The 27,667-nt window shown below is 41.6% G+C and overlaps 1 protein-coding gene and 1 pseudogene across 1 annotated transcript; one reads left to right on the top strand and one right to left on the bottom strand.

The window, feature by feature from the left end:
• Positions 1–6,851: 6,851 nt before the first annotated feature.
• LOC115202034 (sialic acid synthase-like) lies at positions 6,852–7,914 on the top strand. The gene is made up of 3 exons (XM_029765889.1): positions 6,852–6,951; positions 7,452–7,667; positions 7,786–7,914. Exons 1-3 carry the CDS (start codon positions 6,853–6,855, stop codon positions 7,891–7,893), a joined length of 423 nt encoding a protein of 140 aa, XP_029621749.1. The 5' UTR covers position 6,852; the 3' UTR covers positions 7,894–7,914.
• Positions 7,915–10,210: 2,296 nt separating this feature from the next.
• Positions 10,211–25,310, bottom strand: LOC115202175 (sodium/potassium/calcium exchanger 2-like; annotated as a pseudogene).
• Between the last annotated feature and the right edge of the window lie 2,357 nt (positions 25,311–27,667).

Raw genomic sequence — 27,667 nt, 5'->3', positions numbered from 1 at the left:
GATTATTTATTCAATAGTTGAGTTCATTACATAATTGTTATTATGGAAGTGCAAGAGATGACTGACAACATGACATATTCCCTGGAGTCTGGGGATGGCACATGTTGAATGAATGTGTCCTACCAAATGAGGGTTGAACGGTCCTCCATCTGAACTGTCCAGATGGTCATCATCGGGGCTACCTTCCAGGGGTTGCTGGCTATCAATGATCCAGGTCAGCATGTCCCCCAACTCACCTGTCTCTGGTCTTACTGGGGGCCCGCCATCAGTCTTGAAACACCCACTACGAGCAACAGCATGTCTTCTTTAAGTTGATTTATGTTTTTCCACAGGACCTTAGAAAGACAATATAGAAATGGTATTGTGTTGCATTTGTCACAGAAATACATTTAGGCCCCACTGTGTTGTGTTATACAAAATAACTGTCATATCTGTGTATGTAGGTGGCAGGGAAGTCAGGCGCAGGAGAAACCAAAATGGTTAAACTGGAGTATTTATTACAAAAAACAAACTCCAAAACCAACGTATAAAATAACCCAGGTAAAAATAACCCGTCGCACACCAATACATAATCCACACATACATAACATAACAAACAATCACCGACAAGGATATGAGGGGAAACAGAGGGTTAAATACACATGTAATTAATGGGATTGGAAACAGGTGTGTAGGAAGACAAGACAAAACCAATGGAAAATGAAAAACTGATCAATGATGGCTAGAAGACCGGTGACGTCGACCGCCGAGCACCACCCGAACAAGGAGGGGCATCGACTTCGGCAGAAGTCGTGACAATAACTAACATTTCAAAGTGACTGATTTGTAAAACTGGACCAACAATAACTATAGTATTTGACCTGAAGTTGTAGCGTCCTTTTGTTTACTTTGACTTCAGTGGCGTTCATTACAAATGGTATCCAATAATATTTTTCTGTTGATGAATCATGCTATTTGTTCTTGATAATTGGGTGGTTTGACACAATTCGCTTCAACATATTTTTTCTTTTCTACTAAATTCTTTGAATGTTTTCTTTCTTTTTTACCTCTATCCACTGTTTGGTTTAGGTGACTTTCTCCAATTTCACACAATGCTTACGTATTAGCATCCCATCCCTGGCTTTGGATGCATCCTCTGGTCAGCACCAAGTGCACATCATTAATCTAATTTGACTTCAAAGATGAACTGCTTAGTCCTTACTTATCTTAGTCTGGGACTCCCTAGTCTGGAACTAATTAATCTGAAATGAAGAAACATCTCAGAAAGCCATTTATCTGGATTAATTTAAGTAGAATTAGCCTATTTCTGATTTAACACTAGAACCACCAAGTCAATCTGATCAGTTCACATTTTGTAATTTCAATAATTTAATTTCAATAAAAACTTTGAACCCACCTGTCCCTGACTTTTTTTAAATATGATTATTTTACACTCTAGCATTGTGTTGAGATATCATAAGACAAAAGCATTGAGCATTTCATCCTCAAAGCTCCAAATGACCACATGCATATTTGACAGAATACTTTTTTTATTCGTTTGTTACTGTGGGCTATGTAAAAATGAAAAAAAAGAGATTTGTGTGAAATCTATTTATTTGTGGATTGCCTTAATTATAATTATGAAACAAAAAGCATGCAAGTTGAAATTGTAATGAATACTCAGCAAAAAAAGGTGTAGATTCACAGGTGTTTATTTCCCCGTTGCAGAAGGCAGGAATCGTGGTTACAGGCAGGCAATGGTCATACACAGGTAGGCAAACAGGCAGGTGAATCAACTAGGACTGAAGGCTATAACTGGTTCTCACAAACGAGCTAGGAAAAGGCTTGGTAGAGTCAAAATGAACAATACCTCACAAAGGCACAAACAGAATGAACTGAACTAAATAAGGAGCTCATGAGACCAGGTGAGTAACTAACACAGGTGAAATCAATGAAAGACAGGTCTACGTTGAAGAACACGAAACAGAACACAAGGTTGACTAAGAAAGTAAATACAGTAACCCCCCCCCAGGGTATCGTGAAGGGACCAATGAAGCGAGGACAGAACTTTTTGCAGGGGAGGCGGATGTCTCTGGTAGGGAGCCACACACGCTGTTCAGGGAGAAAGAGTGGCGTAGGTCGGCGGCGTCTGTCGGCAAAGCGTTTCTGGGTATTAGAGGCTTCCTGCAGATGCCGGTGAGTGGTCTCCCTCACTACGCCGAAACCAGTCGTCTGAGCGTATTCGGCCCAGGCCATATACCAACTCCAGTCGTGTGGAGAGGCAGAACATTGTTGCAGAGGTACTTCCCCATTTCTTGGTTCAGGCGTTCCGTCTGACCGTTGGTCTGGGGATGGTACCCGGAGGAGAGGCTGAGGGCAACGCCCAGTCGGTCACATAAGGCTTGGAGACAAACTGGGGCCCGCGGTTAGAGACGATGTCCTCCGGGAATCCCATACAGACTGAACACCTGCTGGAACATAAACTCAGCCAATTCCATGGCGTTAGGTAAATGAGGAAGAGGAACCAGATGACACATTTTTGAAAAACGTTTTACTATGACAAGGATGGTGGTGTTACCAGAGGATTCAGGAAGGTCTGTGATGAAGTCAACAGCTATGTGGGACCAGGGTCTGTGAGGGATTGGCAAAGGTTGAAGCTTACCGGAAGGGAGATGTCGAAGGCTTTTGGTTTGGGCGCAGACTTGACAGGAGAGTACATTATCCCTTACGTCAGATGCCAGTGAGGACCACCAGAATTTACAGGCTAGAAGTTTGGTGGTTCATGTAACGCCCAGATGTCCTGACCCCAAGGACGTGTGAGACCATTGCATCAGTTGGGGTCTAACAGCTGCTGGTACGTAGCTCTTCCCAGCTGGTGTCTCAGGAGGAGCCGGGTCTGAGGTTAGTGCTTCTTGTGTGGCAGAGTGAACCTCCCACTGTACCGGTCCCATAATGCAAGAGGAAGGAAAAATGGGTGTAGGGTCTGAGTTACTGGTCGGAAGGTCAAACTGGCAGGAGAGAGCGTCAGTTTTTACATTTCTTTCCAGGGATGTAAGTAACATGAAGATGGAAGCGCGTGAAGAGCCCAGCGGGCTTGTCTGGAGTTTTACCTCTTGGCCCCTCTGATATATTCCAGATTACGATGGTCTGTTAGGACGAGTGGTGCTTCTCCGAGAGCCAGCTTGATGGTGAGGAGTTCTGTTCCCCACATCGTAGTTCCTCTCAGTGGAGGATAACTTCCTGGAGAAGAAGGCACAGGGATGTGATTTTGTAGGTGTTCCCACCCGCTGAGAGAATATGGCTCTTACTCTGGAGACCTCCACCTCCAGGGTGAAAGGAAGGGTCGGATCAGGTTGGCGAAGGACAGGATCTGAGGTGAAGAGGCGTTTCAAGTTGTTGAAAGCAGTCAGGGCGGTATCAGTCCATTCAAGGGTCTGGGTCTTTTGGCAGGTAAGGGCAGTGAGGGGAGGGACAGTAGAACTGAAGTTCCGAAGGAACCGGCGATAGTAGTTGGAGAACCAAATGAAACACTGGAGTTCCTTAACCTCTCTTGGGTAGGGGGCAGTATTTTGACGTCCGGATGAAGAAGGTGCCCAGAGTAAACAGCCTGCTACTCAGTTCCAGAAGCTAAGATATGCATAGTATTAGTAGTTTGGATAGAAAACACTCTGAAGTTTCTAAAACTGCTTGAATGATGTCTGTGAGTATAACAGAACTCATATGGTAGGCAAAAACCTGAGAAAAAATCCAACCAGGAAGTGTGGAAATGTGAGGTTTGTAGTTATTCAAGTGATTCCCTATCCAATATACAGTGTCTGTGGGGTCATTTTGCACTTCCTAAGGCTTCCACTAGATGTCAACAGTCTTTAGAATGTTGTTTCATGCTTCTACTGTGAATGGGAAGAGAATAAGAGGTCTTGGAATCAGATGACTGAGAAAATGACATGAGCTCAGTGGCGTGCGCTCCCGTGAGAGATAGCTAGGTTCCTTTTCTTTTTTGAAGACAAAGGAAAAAATCTGACGCGTTTCGGCTGCATGGCCTTCGTCAGGGAATACGAAAAAAAATTGGAAGACGGCGGGGGCATTAGTAAGGCCATAGGGCATGACCAGGTATTCATAGTACCCTCGTACGGTGATAAAGGCCTTCTTCCATTCGTTGCCTTCACGTATACGGACAAGGTTATATGCACTTTGCAGGTCGAGTTTTGTATAGATGTTGGCACGGCCCACTTGTTCAAGGGTCGCTGGGATCAGAGGGAAACAGTTCTTGACCTTGACTTCATTAAGGGAATGGTAATCAATACATGGACGGAGACCACCGCCCTTTTTTCCAATGAAGAAGCTGGATGCAGCCGGAGAAGAAGGACGAATGAAACCGTTTGAGTGCTTCATCAATGTAGTTCTCCATTGCCTCATTTTCCGGGATAGATAGGGGGTGAACACGGCCTGTCGGTGGGGACACTCCAGGGAGTAAGTCAATAGCACAGTCCCCTGGGCGATGTGGTGGCAGAGTGGAGGCCTTGATTTTGTCTGAAGACATTGCTGTACTGGGCATATTCAGATGGTATGTTGGGTGGCACTGCAGAGGCAGAGTCCTCAATGGTGGTGGCTCGGCAGGGTAGGCTGAGACAACTGGTCTGGAGGGTGACGCTCTGTGTCAGGTGCGTAATGAAGCCTGTGCCCAATGGCTGCCCGTCCAGGGTGTTAATCCTTAAGGGAGGGGTGACAGGTGTTAGATCAATGTCAAGCGCTTGTAGTAGCTGGTGATTGATAAAATTACCTGCTGCTCCCGAATCTATCAAGCCCTCTACGTACTTAGTGGTTCCTCCTTTATGAGTTGCGAGCTTACACCGCAGGATTTAAGAGGTGCCCAGCGTCACGGCTTCATTGCTCCAGACCACCACACGGGGGAGTTAGAGCCCTCATTATGCATTTGGGTCCAACAGTTTTTATATGACCAATCATATCGAGGGGTTCCAATGACAGATTTGACGCAAGCCATCCGTCCCTGTCGAATCTAGCTAGCTAAACCATTTACTGCAAATTGAATGTACAATTGTGTAAGCTTGCCTTGCAATGCAGCTGAAGTAACGTAGCTAACGTTAGCTAGCTGGGCCACTCAAGGACATTTTGAGACTTGTCCCGAAGCCACTCCTGCATTGTCTTGGCTGTTTAATTAAGATCTTTGTCCTGTTGGAAGGTGAACCTTCGCCCCAGTCTGAGGTCCTGAGCGCTCTAGAGCAGGTTCCCTTGATCCTGACTAGAATCCCAGGCCCTGCCGCTGAAAAACATCCCCACAGCATGATGCTGCCACCACCATTCTTCACCGTAGGGATGGTGCCAGGTTTCATCCAGACATGACGCTTGGCATTCAGGCCAAAGAGTTCAATGTCGTTTTCATCAGACAAGAGAATCTTGTTTCTGATGGTCTGAGAGTCCTTTTTTAGCAGCAGGGACTGGGAAACTAGTCAGGATGGAGGGTATTGTGTCATTATGGGGAATTTTGTGTATATTGATGAGGAAAAATATGTAATACATTTTTGAATAAAGCTGTAATGTGGAAAAAGTCAAGGGGTCTGAATACTTTCTGAATGCACTGTACATTACATGACAGAGTACAGAACAGTTATAGACAAGAACAACACAAGACAATATTAGATACAATTAAAAATAAGAGTCATATTGTCAAGACAACAAAAATACTTCCTTCTCATATATATTCATATTATTATGTACAGTGCAGTTAAATTAGATGTTAATTAAGAAAAGAGGCACTGTGACACTATGTTTAATTTGTTTCTGTTTTTTTAAAGCTTTTGCCTGAGTAATCTCTGGTCATAGATTACATGGCTCTGAACATAACTGAGCGACAAATTCTATTTAGTTTTGGTTTGGGTACTGTAGGCATAAAGAAACCCATACTGGTGTGTATGGTGTGGTATGTACAGTGCCTTCAGAAAGTATTCATACCCCTTGACTTATTCCGCATTTTGTTGTGTTAGAGAATTAATTCAACATCGAATAATTAAAAAAAAAACATCTACACACAATACCCCATAATTACATAGTGAATGCATGTTTTTAGAAATGTTTGGAAATATTTACATAAGTATTCACACCCCTGAGTGAACACTTTATGTCAAAGCTGTTACACTCAGGAACATTCATTGTCTTCTTGGTAAGTAACTCCACTGTAGATTTGGCCTTATGCTTTAGGTTATTGTCCTGCTGAAAGTTGAAATCCTCTCCCAGTGTCTGGTGGAAAGCAGACTGAACAAGGTTTTCCTCTAGGATTTTACCTGTGCTTAGCTCCATTCCGTTTCTTTTTTTATCCTGAAAAACTCCCCAGTCCTTAATGATTACAAGCATACCCATAACACGGTGCAGCCACCACTATGCTTGAAAATATGGAGGTTGGTACTCAGTAATGTGTTGTATTGGATTTGCCCCAAACAACACCTGGTATTCAGAACAAAAAGTGAATTGCTTTGCCACATTTTTTTCAGGCTCTAACACAATCATTTTTTTTAAGGTCAAGGGATGTGAATACTTTCTGAAGGCACACATTTTTTTGCCTGGTCCTAGATTTTCGTGTGCTCTTGCCAACTGACAGTTCCATAAGGTAAACAGAAACAGACCGGTACGACTCTACCAAAAAAAAGTCCTACCTGTCTCTTTCTGTTTGACTGATGAGGATATTGGCATATCATTGGATGGGTCGACTTGAAGGAATTGGATAAAGGGCAGGTGATAAGCAATCTCTTCCTTTAAAAAGGGTGTGCTTTATTTGCCATGGGCTTTTAATCATTTACCAACTAAATGTATCACTTTATTTTGAAAAGGCCTCTGAAATTCGAACTTGGTCCTGGCAGGATGATTGGGGGTTCTAACCCCTGTTTCATTATTGCAGAAATTGGACAGAACCATCAGGGAGAAATTGAAATCGCAAAGAAAATGATCAAGATGGCCAAGGTAATGGAAGCTAAATGAAGAGACATTCTTACATTTTGCCTGGACAAATTAAGCCTAGTTTTGGACAAAAAGCATGCTCAATGATTTTTGGACTAGGCTTAATCTGTGTCAGGGAAACTGCCCCTTAATGTGGCTTAAGCTTCAGTTTAATATAACAAGTTGGGCGACTTTGGATAGAAAGGCACACATATACATGTATCAGTGTGGGGCAACTTATTCATCCTGAATCCCTCCCATGTAAATCTTGCTTTAATAACCTCAAATCAAAAGCTAATGTAGAAATGGCAGGGCTGAGGTGAAACGATATTTTCTGCTGTGATCCTGATACTGTACTGCTGCTGTGCATGGATTTGCATAAATGGAAGTCGTGTGTGTGTGTGTGTGTGTGTGTGTGTGTGTGTGTGTGTGTGTGTGTGTGTGTGTGTGTGTGTGTGTGTGTGTGTGTTTGTGTGTGTGTGTGTGTGTTTGACACTATTACTCACGTTGGCATCAATTCACAGGACTGTGGGGCAGACTGCGCCAAGTTTCAGAAGAGTGAACTTGAGTACAAGTTCAACAAGCGTGCTCTGGAGCGTCCGTACACCTCCAAACATTCCTGGGGAAAGACATACGGTGACCACAAGCGCCACCTTGAGTTCAGTCATGAACAATATAGAGAGCTCCAGAAATATGCAAAGGAGGTTGGAATCTTCTTCACCGCTTCTGGAATGGACGAGGTAAGAGGTTATTCCATGATAAATGTCTATTGTATTTGTCTGCTGTGACTGTGTTTTATATTCTGGATTTCAAGCAAAACATGCATGACTATCCCAACTGCTTTGCATTGCTTGTTAGATGGCTGTGGAGTTCCTGGATGAGCTTGATGTGCCCTTCTTCAAAGTTGCCTCATGCGATGCCAACAATTTCCCCTATCTGGAACTGACTGTAAAAAAAGGTCAGTGATTCCAGTTAACACTGTGTTATATTCACTACCATTTAAAAGTTTGTGGTCACTTAGAAATGTCCTTGTTTTTTAAGAAAAACTAAAAAAAAATTGTCCATTAAAATAACATCAAATTGATCAGAAATACAGTGTAGACATTGTTAATGTTGTAAATGACTATTGTAGCTGGAAACAGCAGATTTTTTATGGAATATCTACATAGGCGCACAGAGGCCCATTATCAGCAACCATCACTCCTGTGTTCCAATGGTACGTTGTGTTAGCTAATCCAAGTTTATCATTTTAAAAGGCTAATTGATCATTAGAAAACCCTTTCGAAATGATGTTACAAATACCACCACTGCCACCAAAAATCAGGGGTGCGTTCAGCAGGGAGAAACGTTGTGGAACGTTCAGATATAAATATTTTATGAAGAACAAAGATGCCTCTGACAAGTAGAATAAGGAATCCTAACAGCGCTATTCGTGACATTTCTATTTCAATATTTGCCATCTGAATGTGGCCCGAGTTGCAGTGTTTATTTTTAACCACTAGGTGGAGCTACCAGGTTATGTACTTGTGCATATCAAATTTGTATTCTTGGGTAACCACATTAAGAATGTATGCACCATTGCACCCTATAATGAATATTTGTATATTATATATTATATTGTCGAGGACAACATTTATTGGATCGTTTTGATAGGTTCGTTTTGGGTGATTTGATTCTGAAATAAAGCAATTGACACCTACATTTCAAACAAAGTTTCATTTATTATCATATGACATTTTATACAGAATGACTGATATGATTTTTACAATATTTTACATGATTCAAGTATACATGATTATGATTCATATACATGATTCATACTTAAATATATGGTATGTAACAGAAATATAAAAGCTTTGCCATCCATTGTTTGTTCTGTATTATTATGATAGACTTCCACACCGTCCATATAGTGCTGTATTTTGACAGTTTTTCCTTCCTACTCATCCATACATTAAATGTTACACACGCATAAGATCCATTGGAAAAAATATCAAGAAATAACCCACTATATGAAAGTGCTTTCTTTATTAACGCAACGTGGATGTCTAAAGTCATGAAGTTATCTGTAATTTAAACATGCTCTATGCATATCAATAACATTAAACCCTAAAGCAGTGGAAGCAATACTGGTATAAACATAAGATGGAATTATCATGTTTTTGAGTTTACATTACAGTTTACAAACTGTTTGTATGCATAAACGTTGCATACACGAGAGAAAACAAATTGACAATGATGAAATTGGCTTAGAGAAATTAACAAAAAGTGTAGGGGGTTACAGTAATACATGGAAAATTTCTTAACAAAGATAACCCATTATTTTAGTTGTCAATATAGTAGCTCATTTTTTTCTTTTTTTGCCTATTCAGTCTCAGGTGGTTAAAATATTGTTAAAAATCACATATACTATATCCCAGTGAGCAAATATGGTTCAAAATACGTTGTTTCCACGGCACATCTCTTTCGAAAAGACAGACTTTACACCAGTTTTGCCCACTAGGATGTGATAATATAACAAGTCGCTATTATGGTACAAGTATTGCAAAATTGGGCTTGTTATCTTAACAATTATTTTTAAGAAAGCAACTTAATTGTGGTGACGCACATACTGTATGCGTCATGTGCTAGAGCAGGGCTCTCCAAACCTGTTCCCGGAGAGCTTGCGTCAAACCCTAATCTAGCGCACCTGATTCTAATAATTAGTTGGTTGATAAACTGACTCAGGTTAGTTACATCTGTGGTTGGATTGAAAACCTAGGTAGCGCTCCGGGAGCATGGTTGGAGAATCCTGTGATAGAGATATGTTTTGCCAGTCAAAGGGCAAGCCCCATACAGTAACAATTCTGAAGCAACTAAATAGTTAGACATGTTTTATGATCGATCTTATAGTGGAGAAGAAACATATAGATTTTTTTTTACAGAGTAGAACTATTGATTATTCTGAGAATATCATTCACATGCTGTTTTGCTTTGGTCAATATAAAATCTTAAACCCCTTATTCTGTTCAGTTGATCAAAAGTGAGAAAAAAACAGGATGTTATTCAGATATACATGTTACTGTTTGCTGTATTATACAGAGAAAACAAGCAAACAAATAACGTATAAAAAAATATATATTTCTATCCCAATATGATTCTGAAGCATACAAACTGTATCAAACATGGAAAACTGATCATTTGTACAGAGTTCTCAACCACTTCACATGCTCTTCACTTCACATCTGCTTCTACGTCTGCATTGTTTGGGGGTTTTAGTCTTGATTTCTGTATAGGACTTTGTGACATCTGCTGATGTAAAAAGGGCTTTATAAATACATTTGATTGAAAGGGGTTGTTGTACACTGAAAGTGATTTAATATAGTGTGTCTCTACATCACACCTGTCGATCATTTTAACTATTTACATTTGTCATGTTCCTCAGCTGATTTGCATATAGAATAAGTGGAGTACTGTGTATATATCTTTTACCGGAAAAAAATTAGCATTGTTACATTTTCAACCATAAAAATGTTGTATTAGGTACAATAGATTTGCTCAACTGGATTCACCTTAATATTAAATGTCAAACAAGTTTGAAAATATGGGTTGGGCTTAAGAAACAGAAGATAAATTAGAAATACTACATTATATTTACTTAACAAAATTGTCCCAAACAAAACCACCCTCGTCATCTTACTACAATTTTCTCTTCATTTACACTTGTACCTTTCCAAACTTTGCAAGTTCACACAAACATGTAACAGTTATAAACCAAATCAGAACTGTACAAATTCTAGATTTTGATTTGAGAACAAAAACCTTTTGGGTTTTGCAAATTAAGCAATTGTAATATAAATACAACTGAAAACTAAGTTACAAAAATCAAGAAAAACACTTCCGCTTGATCCACGCAATCTTCAGACACTCTTATAACAAGGACCTGTGCAAATTGATCTCGATTTACTGGAGTTCGGTAAACTCAATGAAAGCTGAGGAGCTGCTCTTTGATCTACCTGTTGGTGGATCCAACCATGTTCCTCATGCATTGATATTTCTTGCATCCGTTGAACTTCTCTTCCATTTCCCCGCCAAGTTCCACTTTCTGGTTAGGACATGCAGGACCTTTTCCAGAGCTCCACTTCATACAGCCATCAACGTTTTTGACAGATGGACAGTTGACACCTGACTAATTCAAATGTATTCTCTAATCATATCACTCAGTCCTCTGGATTGGAGTAACCAGACGTGGTCCCCTACTCTCCGACATGGGCGTGATTACAATCGCCTGTTTGTCAGTCAACGACGGATTTAAACCAATGGAAGCTCTCGGATGTGGTCATGTGACGTGGAGAGAAACAAGTCCCATTGGGCAGTAGCATCGTGAATCAATCACTCATCGACAGGTCCGTCTGCCCTGCTCAAAGTTCACAAATTATAATTTGCAGGTTGTGCTCGGGCATTTGAAATCAATCAATCAAGTCAGGCTAGTTTTCTACTGCTCCTCCCAATGGAAGCCCCCATTGATAACGGGAGGATCAAATGATTGTGTTTACTGTATGTGTGTGTGAGAGAGGTGTGTTTGTGTTTCCAGGAGGTTGGGGTTGAAGGGGGGACCTTCAGATGGAGATGGGACACACGATGATCTTGTCTTCCAGCATGACGCTGGTTACCAGGAAGAAGATATACAGTAAAAACATGAGGCCTCCCAGAACCTTGCTCATCTTCCACTTGCAGGAGGCGATGGAGATGATGACGAAAAGCAACATGAGGAAGAGGAGCACGATGGCGCAGAACAGGCCGTTGCTGCTCACCTGCACCGCCTTGAAGTCATTGACTAGGCCGTAGATGAGCCAAGGGAACGGCAGGCTGCAAGGGTAGAAGGAGAAACAGAGAAATCACATGTACTGTCTAGAGTAGACTATATGGTGGTAAAGTGAAAACATAGTTGCAGTTGATCCTTTGACTTCTAGGTTGACATTTTTGCCATGCAAAAGAGCATAGATCTGTGCAAAGCTACTGTAACATTGCAAATGTGCACTGATAGAGCTTGCCCGAGAAAACATTTTTTGGACCGACTTACCCCACGGTAATGTCAAATATGTTGGAGCCCACAGAGCTGGACACAGCCATGTCACCAAGGCCTTTCCGGGCTACAATGACACTGGTGATTAGATCAGGGATTGATGTACCAGCTGCTAATATGGTCAATCCCATGATCTCCTCTGTAATCCAGAAGGTCTCTCCAACCTGAGAGTGAAAATGGGTTAACTACATTGTTCAAACAAAGACAAAGAACCAGATTTGGCGTTATTATGTCTGGCGATAGACACGGCTGGAACTCAATGGAATGACTGGATCTTGTTCGGATTGGTTTGCTCTTGATTATGTGTCGTGGTCACACACAGACTGATATGCTTCCACCACAATCAAAAGGCCATAGGTGAGGTGAGGTAATGACTGACACCAAACCCTATGTTTTGATTGGCTCAGAGTGAAAGTGACATGTGTCAGGGAGGGGCTTACCTGATGAGCCCACCACACCATGAGGTAGGAGAAGGCAGCAATCCAACAGATGGCACCGATGAAAGTTATGGGGAAGAATTTTTTGGAAGTCTGCAACAACAAAAAAAGAAAGGTTCGTGAAAACGTTCAATGTCCTTTTTTTTTTTTGAAGCGTCGTAGATTTTCACAAGTCAATCAACCAATCGTAGCTACACCCCAAATGTTAATGTAGTCTGAGGAAAAAAGCAGCTCCACTTGCCTCTCTCCTGACATCCGGCAGAGACAACCAGAGGGGGAAGACAATGGGCAGGATAAGGAGATACGTTATTCGTTTGCGGGTCGTCCCCGGCCACTCCAAACTCAGAGGAGTATCCTCATCTTCCTCCTCCTCCTCAGCCTACCAAACAGAGAGGAGTGGGGGGGGGGGGGGGGTTAGAGAGAGAAACAGTGACAGAAATACCAAGGCTATAAAACATATATTTGATTTAAACGGAACTAATTCATCCAGTGTGTGTCAGTTACTCTCTTAAACATCATGTCACTGATTTTGGAGGTACTTGGTAGACAAAGCCTACCGGTCCTACGTCGCCGTTCGCAGGCGAAGTGACTTCCACTGTTACGTTGGAACTGTTGGGGACGTTTTTGTCTGCTTAGAGAGACAGACAGAGAGAGAGAGAGAGAGAGAGAGAGAGAGAGAGAGAGAGAGAGAGAGAGAGAGAGAGACAGAGAGAGGAGAGAGAGAGAGAGAGAGAGAGAGAGAGGAGAGAGAGAGAGAGAGAGAGAGAGAGAGAGAGAGAGAGAGAGAGAGAGAGAGAGAGAGAGAGAGAGAGAGGAGAGAGAGAGAGGCCAGGAGTTAGACTTGAAGGAGAGACAGTGAGAGTCACTGGAGGATGTAATACAATATATATTATGTATATACAGTATGTTTAAGCAATAAGGCCTGAGGGGGTGTGGTATATGGCCAATATACCACGGCTAAGGGCTGTTCTTAAGCATGACGCAACGCGGAGTGCTTGGACACAGCCCTTAGCCGTGGTATATTGGCCATATACCACAAACCCCTGAGGTGCCTTATTGCTATTATAAACTGGTTACAAATGTAGTTCAAACAGTAAAAATATATGTTTTGTCATACCCATGGTATACGGTCTGATATACCACGGCTTTCAGCCAATCAACATTCATGGCTGGAACCACCCAGTTTATAATATAGTATATAACACGTATAAAGTATTTGAACATATTTAACATTTACGTACATTTAAAATGTAAAGCTCACCTGCGACACCGTTGGGTTTTTCCCCCTCCCCGCCATCTTGACATTTCTGTTTGGCCATCTTGTGGAGAATGGAGGCCTTCTCTTTGAATTGCCCTGAAACACAATCATTGCTGCATAGAGTCAGTGATAAACCCTAACGATATGAACCTAGCTACGGATTCCCCACTAATGGAAACGTCAAACAAAACATGACAAATATTTGATTTTGTTTCCATGAATGACAAATTATGAAAACATGTTTAATACAGAAACATACTGAAACAAATACATAAAATATAAATATTGGAAGTGTGTCTATATTGAAGGTGTGACAAAAAACGTTGTTTTACCCCCCAGTCCCTCACCCTCAGTGAGGGGGTCCAGGGTGTGGATCATGAGCTGGAAGATGCTATTCCTCATCAGGGTGTTGTGGAGGGAGGCCGATGAGCCTCCTCTCTGGAGACGGGGCTTGGCCTGCAGTGGAGACCAAGGGCATAGGCTGCTTTAACGTCTCTATACCAGATGATCATCTATAGCTTCAATACTAGATCATCTATAGCTTCAATACTAGATCATCTATAGCTTCTATACATAGCTCTAATCTATAGCTTCAATACTAGATCATCTATAGCTTCTATGCATAGCTCTAATCTAAAACTGCAGGGGTGGAGTCAATTTGGTTTTCAATTCAGTCAAGTGAACTGAAATTCAATGTATGAATTGAGTTTCGATTTTACCTTCCTGGATTGACCCCAACCCTGAACTCACAATACATATGTGTCTTTGGTACACAGTGGTGAAACAATGAGGCAGTTGAACAAAGTGGTATGCACAGTGAATGCACAGTGTGACGTGTCAAGTGCGTGAGCGTCAATAATGCAGTGCCTTGTAGCGCAAACCAGCGGCATATATTTAGAGAGTTCATATATTTAGAGAGTTAGGTCAACTTTTGTTCTAATTCTGGGCATTCAGTTACATGACATTGTTTAAATATTGCCCATGTAATGTTAATGGGGAGCTAACATGGTTGCTATAGAATGTTGTAGTGTCATGTAAATGTATCATAATGCTCCTAGACATTTAGTTTTATAATATAAAAAAAAAAATCCCCAAGTAAATCATTCATTAGTGGGGAGCTAACATGGCTGCCATGTTGCATGTTGAAGTGTCATGCTAAAATGTGTCATAATGCTGAAACGGCATTGGCCCAACACTCTAAACACATGGGTCTGGCGCAAACTAACTGACGCATTACATTTCATTGTATTCATGCAGCATTGCCGTCTATGGCGACATGCTTTGTGTGCTTGCTTAGGAACACTGGATATTCAGCACTGTCAACGTGACAGTACACATATAAATACAGATTAAGATGCCACAACAGAACACAAACATACCGTCAACTTGTTTTCGTCGTCACCCGTGGTGGCCTTCAAAGGAAAGAAGTAAAGAAAAAGACGTGCATGTATGAAGTCACACGAAATCGCACTTAAACAGAAAATAGAATCTGCCATGAAATGCTAGTTATTGACAAGACAATGTGGCCTAATGAATTAAAATAAAAGCAGCCGCCGTGATAAATGATCAGGATATTAAACTGTCAATAGGTAAACCGGTTTCAAAATGATCCATGGAGAATGTACAGGTTGGAATGCAGCTGGGAAGACAAAGCTTTTGAAACCTACAGATGCAGCTCCTCTAATCTAAAGCCAACAGTTCTTCAGAGGACATATACATTACAGTTGTGGAGACAGAATCCCATCTACACAACTGTTTGAGAGAGAAATTCAATTGAGAAAGCATACTGCTTTTCTGGTTGGAATGTAAGGTACAGTATGATACCATAGCAAGCAGTAGGTCTCCCTTTTTAATTAATTTGAGAAAATGTGAAAAACATTGACATCATGGTGTTGCATGTAGGTAAGTGACAAAAAAAATCTAAATGTAATCCATTTTAAATTCGGGCTGTAACACAACAAAATGTGGGGAAAAAGTCAACGGGTTTGAATACTTTCTGAAGGCACTGTAAATCAATTATATGAAATGAACGAATAACGTCGATGAAACCCTGCGCAAAGACACAACTACGCAACGCCTCAGCAGCTTGCTGTGGTCAGACACAGTGTTAAACTATAGCTAACGACGTATCTTCACACCACAAAACAAGAGAATGGGAATACATGGCAATCCTAATATTTATTACCTTTCTAAAATGGAAGAAGGAACATCTTGAATTATAGGAGCTAAAAGTCTTGAGTTACAGGAGCAATTTGACTAAGCAGACATAGGCCAAGTGTTAGCCATACTGTAGTCAACTATTGTATGTTTCAATTTAAAACAATTCTAGATTATGATTACCAATAAAAAAAATACTGAATTTCAACTATTTTCTTCAATTAGTAGAGTTGAAACCCTGAACAGCCCTGCTATTTGTCTACCAGAAAATGCGACAACAATTACGCAACCATTTTGTATCAATGTAGACCGAGTCATGTCGTCTAGTTAAGGATTTCATTGGGGTTAGGAGCATCCATCCAGAGCCACTAGTAGCTCAAAGTGTTAGCGGATGAGCGTTAGCCATGTGAGCGCCCAAACTTAGGCCTTTCCAGTAAGGCAGGCTAAGGCCCTGCGCTGTGTTTGATTCCCGGCGGTTGGCTGTTGCCTAATGCTCACATGGCCCTAACGGGTCATCCAGGTTATTTATTCGGCATTGAGCCTAATAACCTGCAGAGCATCTGCTGCCGGAGCTTAGGGTTAGGAATGGATGGATTGGCGAGATGGAGAACTGCTGGAGGTTTGCATTGTGGCCTGGCTTACTGTGGGAGGCAGGTAGTCTAGCAGTTAACAACATTGGGCCAGTAACCGAAAGGCCGGCTGGTTCGAATCACCGAGCCGACTAGGTGAAAAATCTGCCGGTTTGCCCTTGAGCAAAGCAATTAACTCATTGCTCCTGTAAGTCGCTCTGGATAAGGGCGCCTGCTAAATGACTAAATGTCAAATGTACAGACATGGTGCGTTTTATTCCCTCTGAAACCACCGCCAAAACACCGCCACATTTCCAACCTGTCCCGTTCTCACCACACTGACCAGTTTGCTTAACAGTTGGTCTGCTGTGTGTAACGTGATCTGAAATGGGAGCCAATCGTCACTAGCACATCAGCATTTCACTGCACCTTTTGTAAACTGTGTATGTGATGAATGCGTTTGATTTTGGATTTGACGTCGGCAGGGCATAAACACTGACAGTGTAGAAATAGATTCTTAACAGAACTCCCACCTAGGTCAGGAGGGGAGTGGGTTTGGAGAATACTCAAGGTTTTCAGCGTAGCCACAAATAGGGTAGAAACAAATTGGGTAGACACAATACAAATATAGCAAGAATATTTTACAAATCCATCTTTGTTCAACTGAAAAGTCATTGGCCTTATACTGGCTATAGCTTATAGCATTAAGCCTTTACTGCAGTGGGATAAATCAGGGTCACACAGTGTTTCTTGTTAGTCTTAAACAAATCTACTTTGAAACAAAATATACACCTCACACATGGTTATGAGCTTAATAAAATAAGACACCTGTACCATGTCAGATATAGAGTTGAAATGTATTCAGTTTTGAGTTTGCATCCCGATATTACACTTTATATACATCACAGAAGACTGAAATATAACAAAACTATTTGACATACAAACACTGGATTTTCTGTGTTTAAATCTTTTTTTTTATGTTGATTAATTATGAAATTCTGAAACATTGTAACATTCCACCAACGAGGCCACTAGAGGGCGATTTGGTCATTTGACTGCAGGAAAGGGATTTATTAAAGAACAAATAATGATTTGGCAAATTCCGTAGGCCTGTCTAGACAAACATTTTGAGGTGAATTATGTATGAGTCTACATAGAAAAACAAATACCAAAAAGATACCAAAAAGAACACAGGAACACAGGATGAACTGGGATTAATATCATTATAATAGAACGTCATCAAATTGACAGTTATTAACTCTTGCCAAAATGATAACAGAGGCATAGATGTCTCTAGGTACAGAATCTGGGATAGAGTAAACAATGCACTAATGGATGATCCATTTGATCCACAAACAGGGTAATTGGAGTTAATTCAAGTTAATTGATTAATAGGGATCTATACATTCACTGCCATTGTTTTTATATCAAGTAGCTTGGGCACCCTAACTCCCTTTATACCTCTGCAATAACGATGGAAATATACTTTTTTTTTGTTACATTAAGTACTATTTTCCGCAAAGTGTTTTTGCTGTAGAAGCGCAATCAAACACTAGACATGTCCTCATAGCTAAAACAATATTACCAAATGCTGGGGAATGGCTTGGAGAGGGAATTTGCAGGGCTTTCATATTCTCCATACATAAACATACAAGCAAACACACATACATGCACACACTGTACTAAAACAAATATCTGGAAGAGAAAATCAACACATATATATCAAATGCATATTTTTTACTTCTTTCAGTGCCTCAATAACAGGAAATAGCTACGCCTGGAATTCAATCAAACGTGCACTGCAGAAGGTAACTGCACCATTGGAAAGTGCATTTTAGGGAAGGGAAAGGGGGATACCTAGTCAGCTGTACAACTGAATGCATTCAACTGAAATGTGTCTTCCACCTCTCTGAATCAGAGAGGTGCGGGGGGCTGCCTTAATCGACATCCACGTCTTCGGCACCCAGGGAACAGTGGGTTAACTGCCTTGTTATGTAATGCGATTAATTAAAGTGTAATTCATTCAAACTGCCAATCAAAATGATCTTTAAGATCTTTATAAGGAACACGTGATGCTTTCCGAAATAACTATTATTCACAGTATACTGTAGCTGTAAATGCCATAAAGCTGACAGCCAGCCAGCCAAGGCTTTCTGCGAAGCCGGGAGTTTCTGCAAGTATCCTTGCAAGGCAGAAGTCATCTTTGTGTCCACCTGACCCGCCAAGCTCCCAGACTTAGAGAGGATTAATCCTCAGAGATAACCGTATTTAGAACAGTAATTTCAACCCCTTCATGTTAACTCTCATAACAACCTTCGCATGTCACAATGTGACGTTTGATTCGAACCTCACACTTTTATTACACTTATTATGTATTGGGTGAATAATGGTTGTTACTTGGGTGGTGTTTACAACCCTTAAGGGTCCCAGTGTCCATTGGATTATAGAAGATATTGGATATAGAATAAAATGTAAAGTGTAAGGCAACCCTTTCTTCATGGGAAAGAAGTTAACTCAATAACAATACATGTACACTTTTAGTTACAATTAATAATAAAGACTGGAGCATAACCCTGTTTCGGAGACAATGAAACGCAGTGTAGCTGATTGGTCAGTTGTGGCCCTAGGGTTTAGCACAGGAAGTGAACCTTCACAATTAAGGTAAACATTACAATAAAGCAGGGCTCTCCAACCCTTCTCCTGGAAAGCTGTAGGTTTTCATTCCAACCCCAGTTGTAACTAACCTGATTCAGCTTATCAACAAGGTAATTATTAGAATCAGGTGCGCTTGATTAGGTTTAAAGTGAAAATCTACAGGACTGTAGCTTTCCAGGAACAGGGTTGTAGAGCCCTGTACTAAAGATTATGGAAGCATGGACATTTACAACATGGTCCACAATCATTTACATGGACATTTACATGGACACATAATTTACATTTACATGTCATCGAGAGGCATGATGAAAGGCAAAATGTTCATGGAAATACGTGAACACTGGTGGTTGCTTTCTATCTAAAACGTCAGTGAGAATTTTGCCCTGCAAAATAAGCATGCAGTCTCTTGTCTCTTGCAACAACAACAAAAAATTGCCGACAAACACTTCCTAGTGCAGTCAGATCATGCTGGTCAAAAGCTCTTACATATGAGTTTCAATGTCCATACTAGCATACTATTTAGAATGCATTCCCAATACATTGCTTCATTCTACTATACGCTAGTGTATTATACTGAACAAAAATATAAACGGAACATGCAACAATTTCAACGATTTTACTGAGTTACATATAAGGAATTCAGTCAATTGAAATAAATTCATTAGGCCCTAATCTATGGATTTCACATGACTGGGGATACAGATATGCATCTGTTGGTCACAGACACCTTTTAAAATAAGTAGGGGCGTGGATCAGAAAACCAGTCAGTATCGGGTGTGACCACCATTTACCTCATTCAGCGTAACACATCTCCTTCACATGGAATTGATCAGGCTTTTTTTATTTATTTAACTAGGCAAGTCAGTTAAGAACAAATTCTTATTTACAATGACGGCCTAGGAACAGTGGGTTAACTGCCTTGTTCAGGGGCAAGAACGACATATTTTTACCTTGTCAGCTCAAGAATTCAATCTAGCAACCTTTCGGTTACTGGCCCAATGCTCTAACCACTAGGCTACCTGCCGGCCCTGTTTGTGGTCTGTAGAATGTCCCACATCTCTTCAATGGCTGTGCGAAGTTGCTGGATATTGGCGTGAACTTTGGATATTGGCGTGAACTTTGAAACACGCTGTCATACACGTCGATCCAGAGCAATCCCAAACATGCTCAATGGGTGACATGTCTGGTGAGTATGCAGGCCATGGAAGAACTAGGACATATTCAACTTACAGATCCTTGCGACATGGGGCTGTGCATTATCATGCTGAAACATGTGTTGATGGCCACAGATGAATGGCACGAAAATGGGCATCAGGATCTCGTCACGGTATCTCTGTGCATTCAATTGCCATCGATAAAATGCAATGGTGTTCATTGTCCATAGCTTATGCCTGCTCATACCATAACCCCACACTGTTCACAACATTGAAATCAGCAAACCGCTCGCCCACACAGCACCATACAGTGGTCTCCGGTTGTGAGGCCTGTTGGACGTACTGCCAAATTCTCTAAAACAACATTGGATGCAGCTTTTGGTAGAGAATGAACATGACATTTTCCGGCAACAGCTCTGTTCGACATTCCTGCAGCCAGCATGCCAATTACACGCTCCCTCAAGACATTGTGTGAAAAAGCTACACATCGTAGTGGCTTTTTATTGTCCCGAGCACAAGGTGCACCTGTGTAATGATCATGCTGTTTAATCAGCTTCTTGATATGCCCCACCTGTCAGGTGAATGGATTAGCTTGGCAAAGGAGAAATACTCACTAACAGGATGTGCCACAACATGTTGGAGAAATAAGCTTTTTGTGCATATGGAACATTTTGGGGATCTTTAATTTTAGCTCATGAGACCAACACTTTACATATGCGTTTACATTTTGGTTCAGTGTGTATATATAGTGGATATAGAGAAACGCAATGTGGAAAGATCCTCTTACTGTTCGCTGCTGTGTCTTTAGTCATTCAGCTTTAGTCAGTCAGCTGCAGCAGGTTAGTCACATCATGCCCAGGGCCCGATTCCCGACAGCGACGGAACTAATGCTGCGTTCATAACCAAGTGGGAAAGACGTAAGTTCAAGTTGTGAAGTCATAGATCCAGTTGGACGCATCATGCATTCACGTGCTTTGAACTTTGTCAAGAAACGTTGATTGGATGGTGACCAACAAGCTGCGTCAACCATAAACTACAGCTATCATGCTTGTAAACGAATTATAGTGCTCCAAAACCATGTTAATAGATTGCTTTAAAAAAAAGAATGTTTAGTTGTTACATTTAACTGCCGAAAATGCTGTTATTGAAAATGCTGTTATTTCCTTAGTAGGTGACGTAAGCATGTTGCATGAGTTGGCGTTCAGCGATGATAGACACGTTTCCCACTACTAATTACGAGTTGGAGGGGCATTTAAAAGAATTTTCCCAGTCATATGTGGTAAATACCACCTTTCCACTTGGCTAGAATGCAGCATTAAGCTTAGGAGTGTTTTTAACGATGCATCGTGCCTATAGCAGCTGAAGATCATATGCGTTTCCCAAAATGTTCAGTGTTGTTGGATCATGTAGCGATACTGATAGGATCGAAAGAAAGACAACACTGCTGTCGGATCAGCTTTCGCCTTTCAAGTCTTACTTTAACAGTAGAGTTATTCCACAATACTGACGACGGTTTCAGCTCCTATATAGATATTATCACTTATGGCTGCAAATATTGAGGCAGATTATTTTATACTAACCCTATAATAATGCACTACATCACAGGCCTATGTTTAGTGGAGATCTTCTGTGTATAGAGTAACTATAAAGTAACACAGAAGGGCAGTTAAGCATCTAACGACACACTTAGCTGTTGATCCAGTGGTCTGGAGGCAGTTGGTAAATAACAAACGTTTTCAGTGCAACTGACTAACGATGGTTTTGGGAAAACAGCTCGGAGCTTTAACGATGCTCCTACGAAGGTTCTAACAATGAACTCAGCCTTGACATGCTTTGGGGAAACGGGGCCCAGCCCAGGAGTCTGTCGCTTTATATTTGCTGTCGTCACAAATGGTTAATCAGATAAGGGTTTAGAAGGATGGAGTCTTAGAATAATCAAGTATGGTGAGTTCTTCCTGACTTTCCACCGTCTTAATATTTATACATCTCTCTCTCTCTCTACATATATATGGCTTTGGGTTTAAAAGCACAGAACTTTACTCTGAATGACAAAACAATAAACACAATTGGTTAACATTTTAAAAAACTTTTCCTAGTGTTGGGTGAGTTTGATCTCCACACCAGCAGTAGCACCTGGCTAAAATTAGCTGTGGTAAATGGATTGGAGGATATTTGCAGAGGGATTACTTAAGAACTGCAGACATATGAGGGCAAGCAAGTCTTACATCATGTGCTGGCTGGTTTAAAAGAAAGCCCTGAGGAGTCAGACCAGTACAAGGATGGAGACTTCCTGTGAACAGAGCAGTTTTCTCAGAAGTACGGAATACAAACAAGAGTTTTTATATCCCCTTGATGATAGAAATAGTAACCAGCTCTTCAAGTTGGGTTTAATAATGGCACTTGCATCTCAACGTTAAGATCCGAGGTGTAAACTGAACATACCACACGTCAAATAACTACTGATCAGATACTGTATGTTATGTAAAGATGTAAGAGCAAAGTTTGCTGCTTGCCACTAAATGTTGCTGTCACTACAACATTGGTCCTTATATTTACAAAAAAAAATGGCACGTAATTTAGTTATCATTAATTCATTTAACTAAGTGTTTTTTAAAGTACTGCTTGCTGGAATCAATATCAAACCTCATTGCTAGATCTTTCTTTACAATATCTAGTGTCTCAATGTGGTGTGACGCTGATAATAATTAGTACATATGGATATTATTTTCTTCTAAATGCCAAATACAGGCCTATCATCTAGGTCCAATTGCACAGTAGTGTTAAAGTATAAACCCCTGAAGATCTGGAATTGGGATGCAATACAGTCAAAAGCTACAGGTAAGCCCTACCAATCACAGCCAACATCCAGCTAGGGTTCACCTGGGCTCCGTAAGAGTGTGACTCTGAGTATATAAACATCTGAGAGCAATGAGTAGCCTCCAAACTGAAGACAAAGACAAGAACACAAGCAGGTGACACGTGTAGGAGATATTGTCACAACAGTAGAGTTTTGAATGATAATGATGCAGTTTAAAAATTAAAAATAAAACGTATTCCATCTATATCTACGCACATCAATTTATTCGCTGTGTCTTTTGGGGTTGGCCCCTAAATGTTTTATCCAATGGAAATTATGTGTAGCCTCCTTTAAAAACTGAAGTTGGGCTGTTCGTACATTAGGACAAGCATTTCTGGAAAAATACTAGCTAGCCGATCTTGATAATAAAGTACAGGTGGGAGCTTTAAGAAAACGATGAGTGCTCAACCTACTTTAACCTACTGTCTTTATCTCAACTCTGGTCATGAAGAGATGCTGAATGAATGCAAGCTGTTGAGAAGTTGGTTCAAGGGGGCACACTGTGCAGTGCACATTGTTGGGCCTATCCACTCCAACGTGTCGATCCTTTGAAGAAATGTGGCCACACCAAACTACCCTCTGGAGCCATGTTGATAATAAGAATTGGAAGCGCCAAACATTGAGACCTCGTCAGAGCAACCGCCCTCCCCCATTTTCAGCCCATTACAGATATTGACAATTCCTGGTATAAGTCGACAGTTGGTTTGTTCCCGTGTTTAAAACTCCCTCAGATAACCACAGACCACTGAATTCAGTAAACCAGTTCATGGGTAACCGATTTCCTATAGGTCGATGAATGTCGAAGTTAATGACAACGTTAATAAATGGTGTGTAATTACACTATCCATCATCAAGAAGATAAAAAGTCTGCATTTTTATTACTTAAATGGCATATACATTTCCTAAACATTGGCTGTGTAAATGTGTCTTGTGTATAGTACTATGTTTAAAACGTTTAAGGGAACACTAGATTTGGGTAAAGTTAGTTGACTAACTACTGCGAGTGATGTATGTATGGTGACCCAGCTTAGCAAAGGGCTCAGAGGCCTGGTATTTAATATGGGAGTGGATGGAAGACTCCATGGAGCGACCTGCTTGGTGGTTTGACTTAGTCAGCACGGATAGGGAGGGCCGTCTCTGTGAGGCCATGCACAGGTGACATGCAGCTAAACCCAATGTTAATCCCTGGGCAGGCAGAGGTTTGGCGTCTGTCCGTCTACCTGGCCCGCAGGACGACTTTAAATACCCTTCATTACGCTGCATGCGTGCAGCCTCCTGCCCAAAGCAAAAGGAACGGGGTTAAGAAAAGGTGGCGGCAAAACTCACCTTAGGAGCAGCCTGCACCTCATCCACTTGATTCTGGCCCAATTTACTCTTTATGAAGGTCTCTACATTGCGTTGAACTTCATAAATGTCACATAACAAAGTAGCACATCAGCAAGGCGATACTTTCCCACAGAAAGATCTGGTTATCCAAAAAAACAGGATGAGCATCAACAGACCAATGATGTAGAAGGAGACGTCTCTAAAGAGGGGCCACCAGGTCAGCTGGAGAACCTCCTTGGAGAACAATGCGCACATCCCGATGACAAACAGGATGTTGAACACGGCGAACCCACAATGGTTCCTATGCCCACGTTGCTGTGGGAGATGAACACCCCGATGACGGAGGTGAAGAGTTCCGGGGCAGAACCCCCGGCCGCCATGAAGGTTGCCCCGGCAACGTCGTCCGAGATCTGAAGTTTCTCTGTGATCACAGTAGGGCCGGGACAAAGAACTCGTCGCACACAATGGCTAAGGCGATGAACATGTACAACATCCCAAACATGTGCAGACACAGCCCCCTGCCTTCTCTGCTCCAGGTTGAAGAGATCTGTGGGTAGTCCCCCGTGCTCATCTCATCCATGGAAGACTTCATGGCCACGGGCATGTCCTCCATCATAGAGACGTTGTGGCCTCCTGGTGCTTGGTGGTGAGCAGAGTTCTGCGGGGGGCCGACTGCAGTAGGTCTCCCTCGGACATAGCAGCGGGGGAGGAGGAAAGTAGACACCTCCATTTCCATCAAGCCCAGTAGAAGAAGTAGTCCACTGGAAGGCACCCAATGAGAAGACTGTGCTGAGAGTCACAATGCTGAGGACGAAAGCTAGAATCCTTATGGGCCTCAGTTTTCTCCGGACGTGGAGGTAGTGATGCCTTCTGCTCAGGGGGAAGGAGTCCTTCTGGGGCCCCATGTCAGCACCTGGGAGCATCATTCCATCGCTGTTGCATAGGTGGAGGCTGAGGCTCAGGCTGGCTGGGAGGCTGCTCTGGCTCTGGCTGGTTTAGCACGAGCGCTTGCCTTCCGGTGTCGAGGAGAGCATAGTCCTCTAAACACAACAACCGACGGGCCCCTGATGTTGTCCAGGATCTGGGGCATATAACGGTTTCCTCATATTAGTGTCTGGAAAACACAAACAGGGAAGAGAGAGGATTATTACAAAGTAAATCATCACATCTGTAGAAATATCAATATGCTCAATGTGAACCTTAGTTTAGACTAAGTTATAGGCCTAGATTTATATACACGGAGTGTACAAAACATTTTGAACAGCTGCTGTTTCCATGACTGACCAGGTGAAATCTATGATCCCTTGTTGATGTAACTTGTTAAATCCACTTCAATCCGTGTAGATGAAGGCGTGGAGACGGGTTAAAGAAGGATTTTAAGCCTTGAGACTATTGAGAGGTATGGTAGTAGTGTCAGGATGTAGAGGTTGAGAGGTATGGTAGTAGGTGTCAAGAACTTCAACGCTCAACAGTTTCTTGTGTATCAAGAATGGTTCACCACCCAAAGGACATCCAGCCAACTTCACACAACTGTGGGAAGCATTGGAGTCAACATTGGCCAGCATCCCTGTGGAACGCTTTCGACACCTTGTAGAATCCATGCCCTGACGAATTTCGTCTGTTCTGAGGGCCAAAGGGGTGTGGGGGTGCAATGCAATATTGGGAAGGTGCTCTTAATGTTTTGTACACTCAGTGTACAAGCCCTGTGTATCAACATTTAGTACGCCTACTAGGGACCAATAAGCGATAGGCCTAGTCCTTCTTTCTTTGAGGGCTGCTTAAATAAAAATTGGCACATTACTACAGGCTAAATTGGTTTCAGGGATTGTTCAGCACTATCCCAGGACCGGTGCCGCTCACAGACCAGGGCTTGAGAAACACTGCAATAGATCACTACTTTCTGTCCAATCTAATGTATGTCCTCTAGTTGGTGTGTTTGTACATTGGCCTAACCATAAATGAAATGCAGCTGTTACCTTACAGATGAATCCTACCCAGCTATCTCTAGTACTTGTAAACTCGCTGACTTTTAAAGTCCTGTCCTGTTGAAAATCAAATCTCAGCAGCTCTATCGCTGAATGGATCTCACATAAATCAATAAATCATTGCTTAATTAAACATAATAGATATTGATTTTGAAAGATGAATACTTTGCATGAAGCAAATTATTCCATATACGCTCAGTTGACTCGATTACAGTTTGATTTCTCCATGTACCTGCATCAGTGCCCAAGCTAAGCGTAACCAAGCTTAGCCCAGGCTATTATGACGATCAAACCCTGGGAAGGTATCTTGAAAATCTGTCCAGTATCTTTAAAACATGTTCTATTAGTGTGGTTATGACAGAGCAGCTATCTAAAACAGAAGCCGTGTGTTAGGTGAGGTGATAGGTGATAGCTGCTTAGAATTGTTAAACCAATTAGGCTAATTTAGCACCTCCAAACTTACAGTTCATAATTTTTACTGGCAATTTCCTCCAACGATACGACTCAAAAGGAATGTTAAACATTGTAAATAGAATAAAATATATCATTCGATCAACAATGAGCCCTCTCTTTGCGTAGTTGCAGAACACAGACCAAAGCAATCAACTAATCACCTAGTCCACCTTGCAAACCACCATCCAAACCAATGCAATATCAAACATAAAACACAAAACAATGCATAACAATTTAAATGAAAGTACTAATTTACCACACTTGCAGTCTCCTGTTGGACGCTGTACAGAAGAAAATAAGGTAGGTGGTAAAGAATTTGCCAGTAAAGCAAATCCTGAGTGACAAGTTCCCGTAGGCTCCAACTGTAGACTGTGAATAGCTCATGTAAATCTGCTCTAAAATTTCCTTAGCACCGAAGGGGTGGAGATTACAGAAACTAACAGTCAATCCTATGGTGAGGTGACTCCTCCCCCTCTACCTTGTGTACCTGCCTACACCCACGTGACAGGAATCAACCTTACCTAAGGTCTTCTTCTGTCTTTATTTGACTTGAGGGAAAAAAGTGAGATCATGTTGCTTGAAAGACCAGAGCCCAACCCTATTGATAAGGCCTTATCCTACCAGGCCATCGTATTGTAGCCTGGCCTCAAAGACTAGACGTAACATAGTCAACGTAAATCTATGACTCTCAAATGAGTATGATATGTTACGTTTGGAATGGTTACATAAGACAGTTTGTATAGTGTACTAACCAAAAGAGCTGTACCAGTAGGTTGATACACATACTAAATTACATGCATTTGCACACCTGCGCGTGAAACATC

Source organism: Salmo trutta, chromosome 11, assembly GCF_901001165.1.
Source record: "Salmo trutta chromosome 11, fSalTru1.1, whole genome shotgun sequence".
NCBI lineage: Eukaryota > Metazoa > Chordata > Actinopteri > Salmoniformes > Salmonidae > Salmo > Salmo trutta.
The sequence above is the reverse complement of the archived record's forward strand: the minus strand, read 5'-3'. Positions and strand labels throughout refer to the sequence as shown.

What these genes read in the sequence shown, in the direction of transcription:
- LOC115202034 (XM_029765889.1), top strand. Translation starts at nt 6,853, where the DNA reads ATGATTGGGGGTTCTAACCCCTGTTTCATTATTGCAGAAATTGGACAG. An exon ending in AAATGATCAAGATGGCCAAG is followed by an intron (nt 6,952 to 7,451) that starts GTAATGGAAGCT and finishes ATCAATTCACAG; the next exon opens with GACTGTGGGGCAGACTGCGC. An exon ending in CCGCTTCTGGAATGGACGAG is followed by an intron (nt 7,668 to 7,785) that starts GTAAGAGGTTAT and finishes ATTGCTTGTTAG; the next exon opens with ATGGCTGTGGAGTTCCTGGA.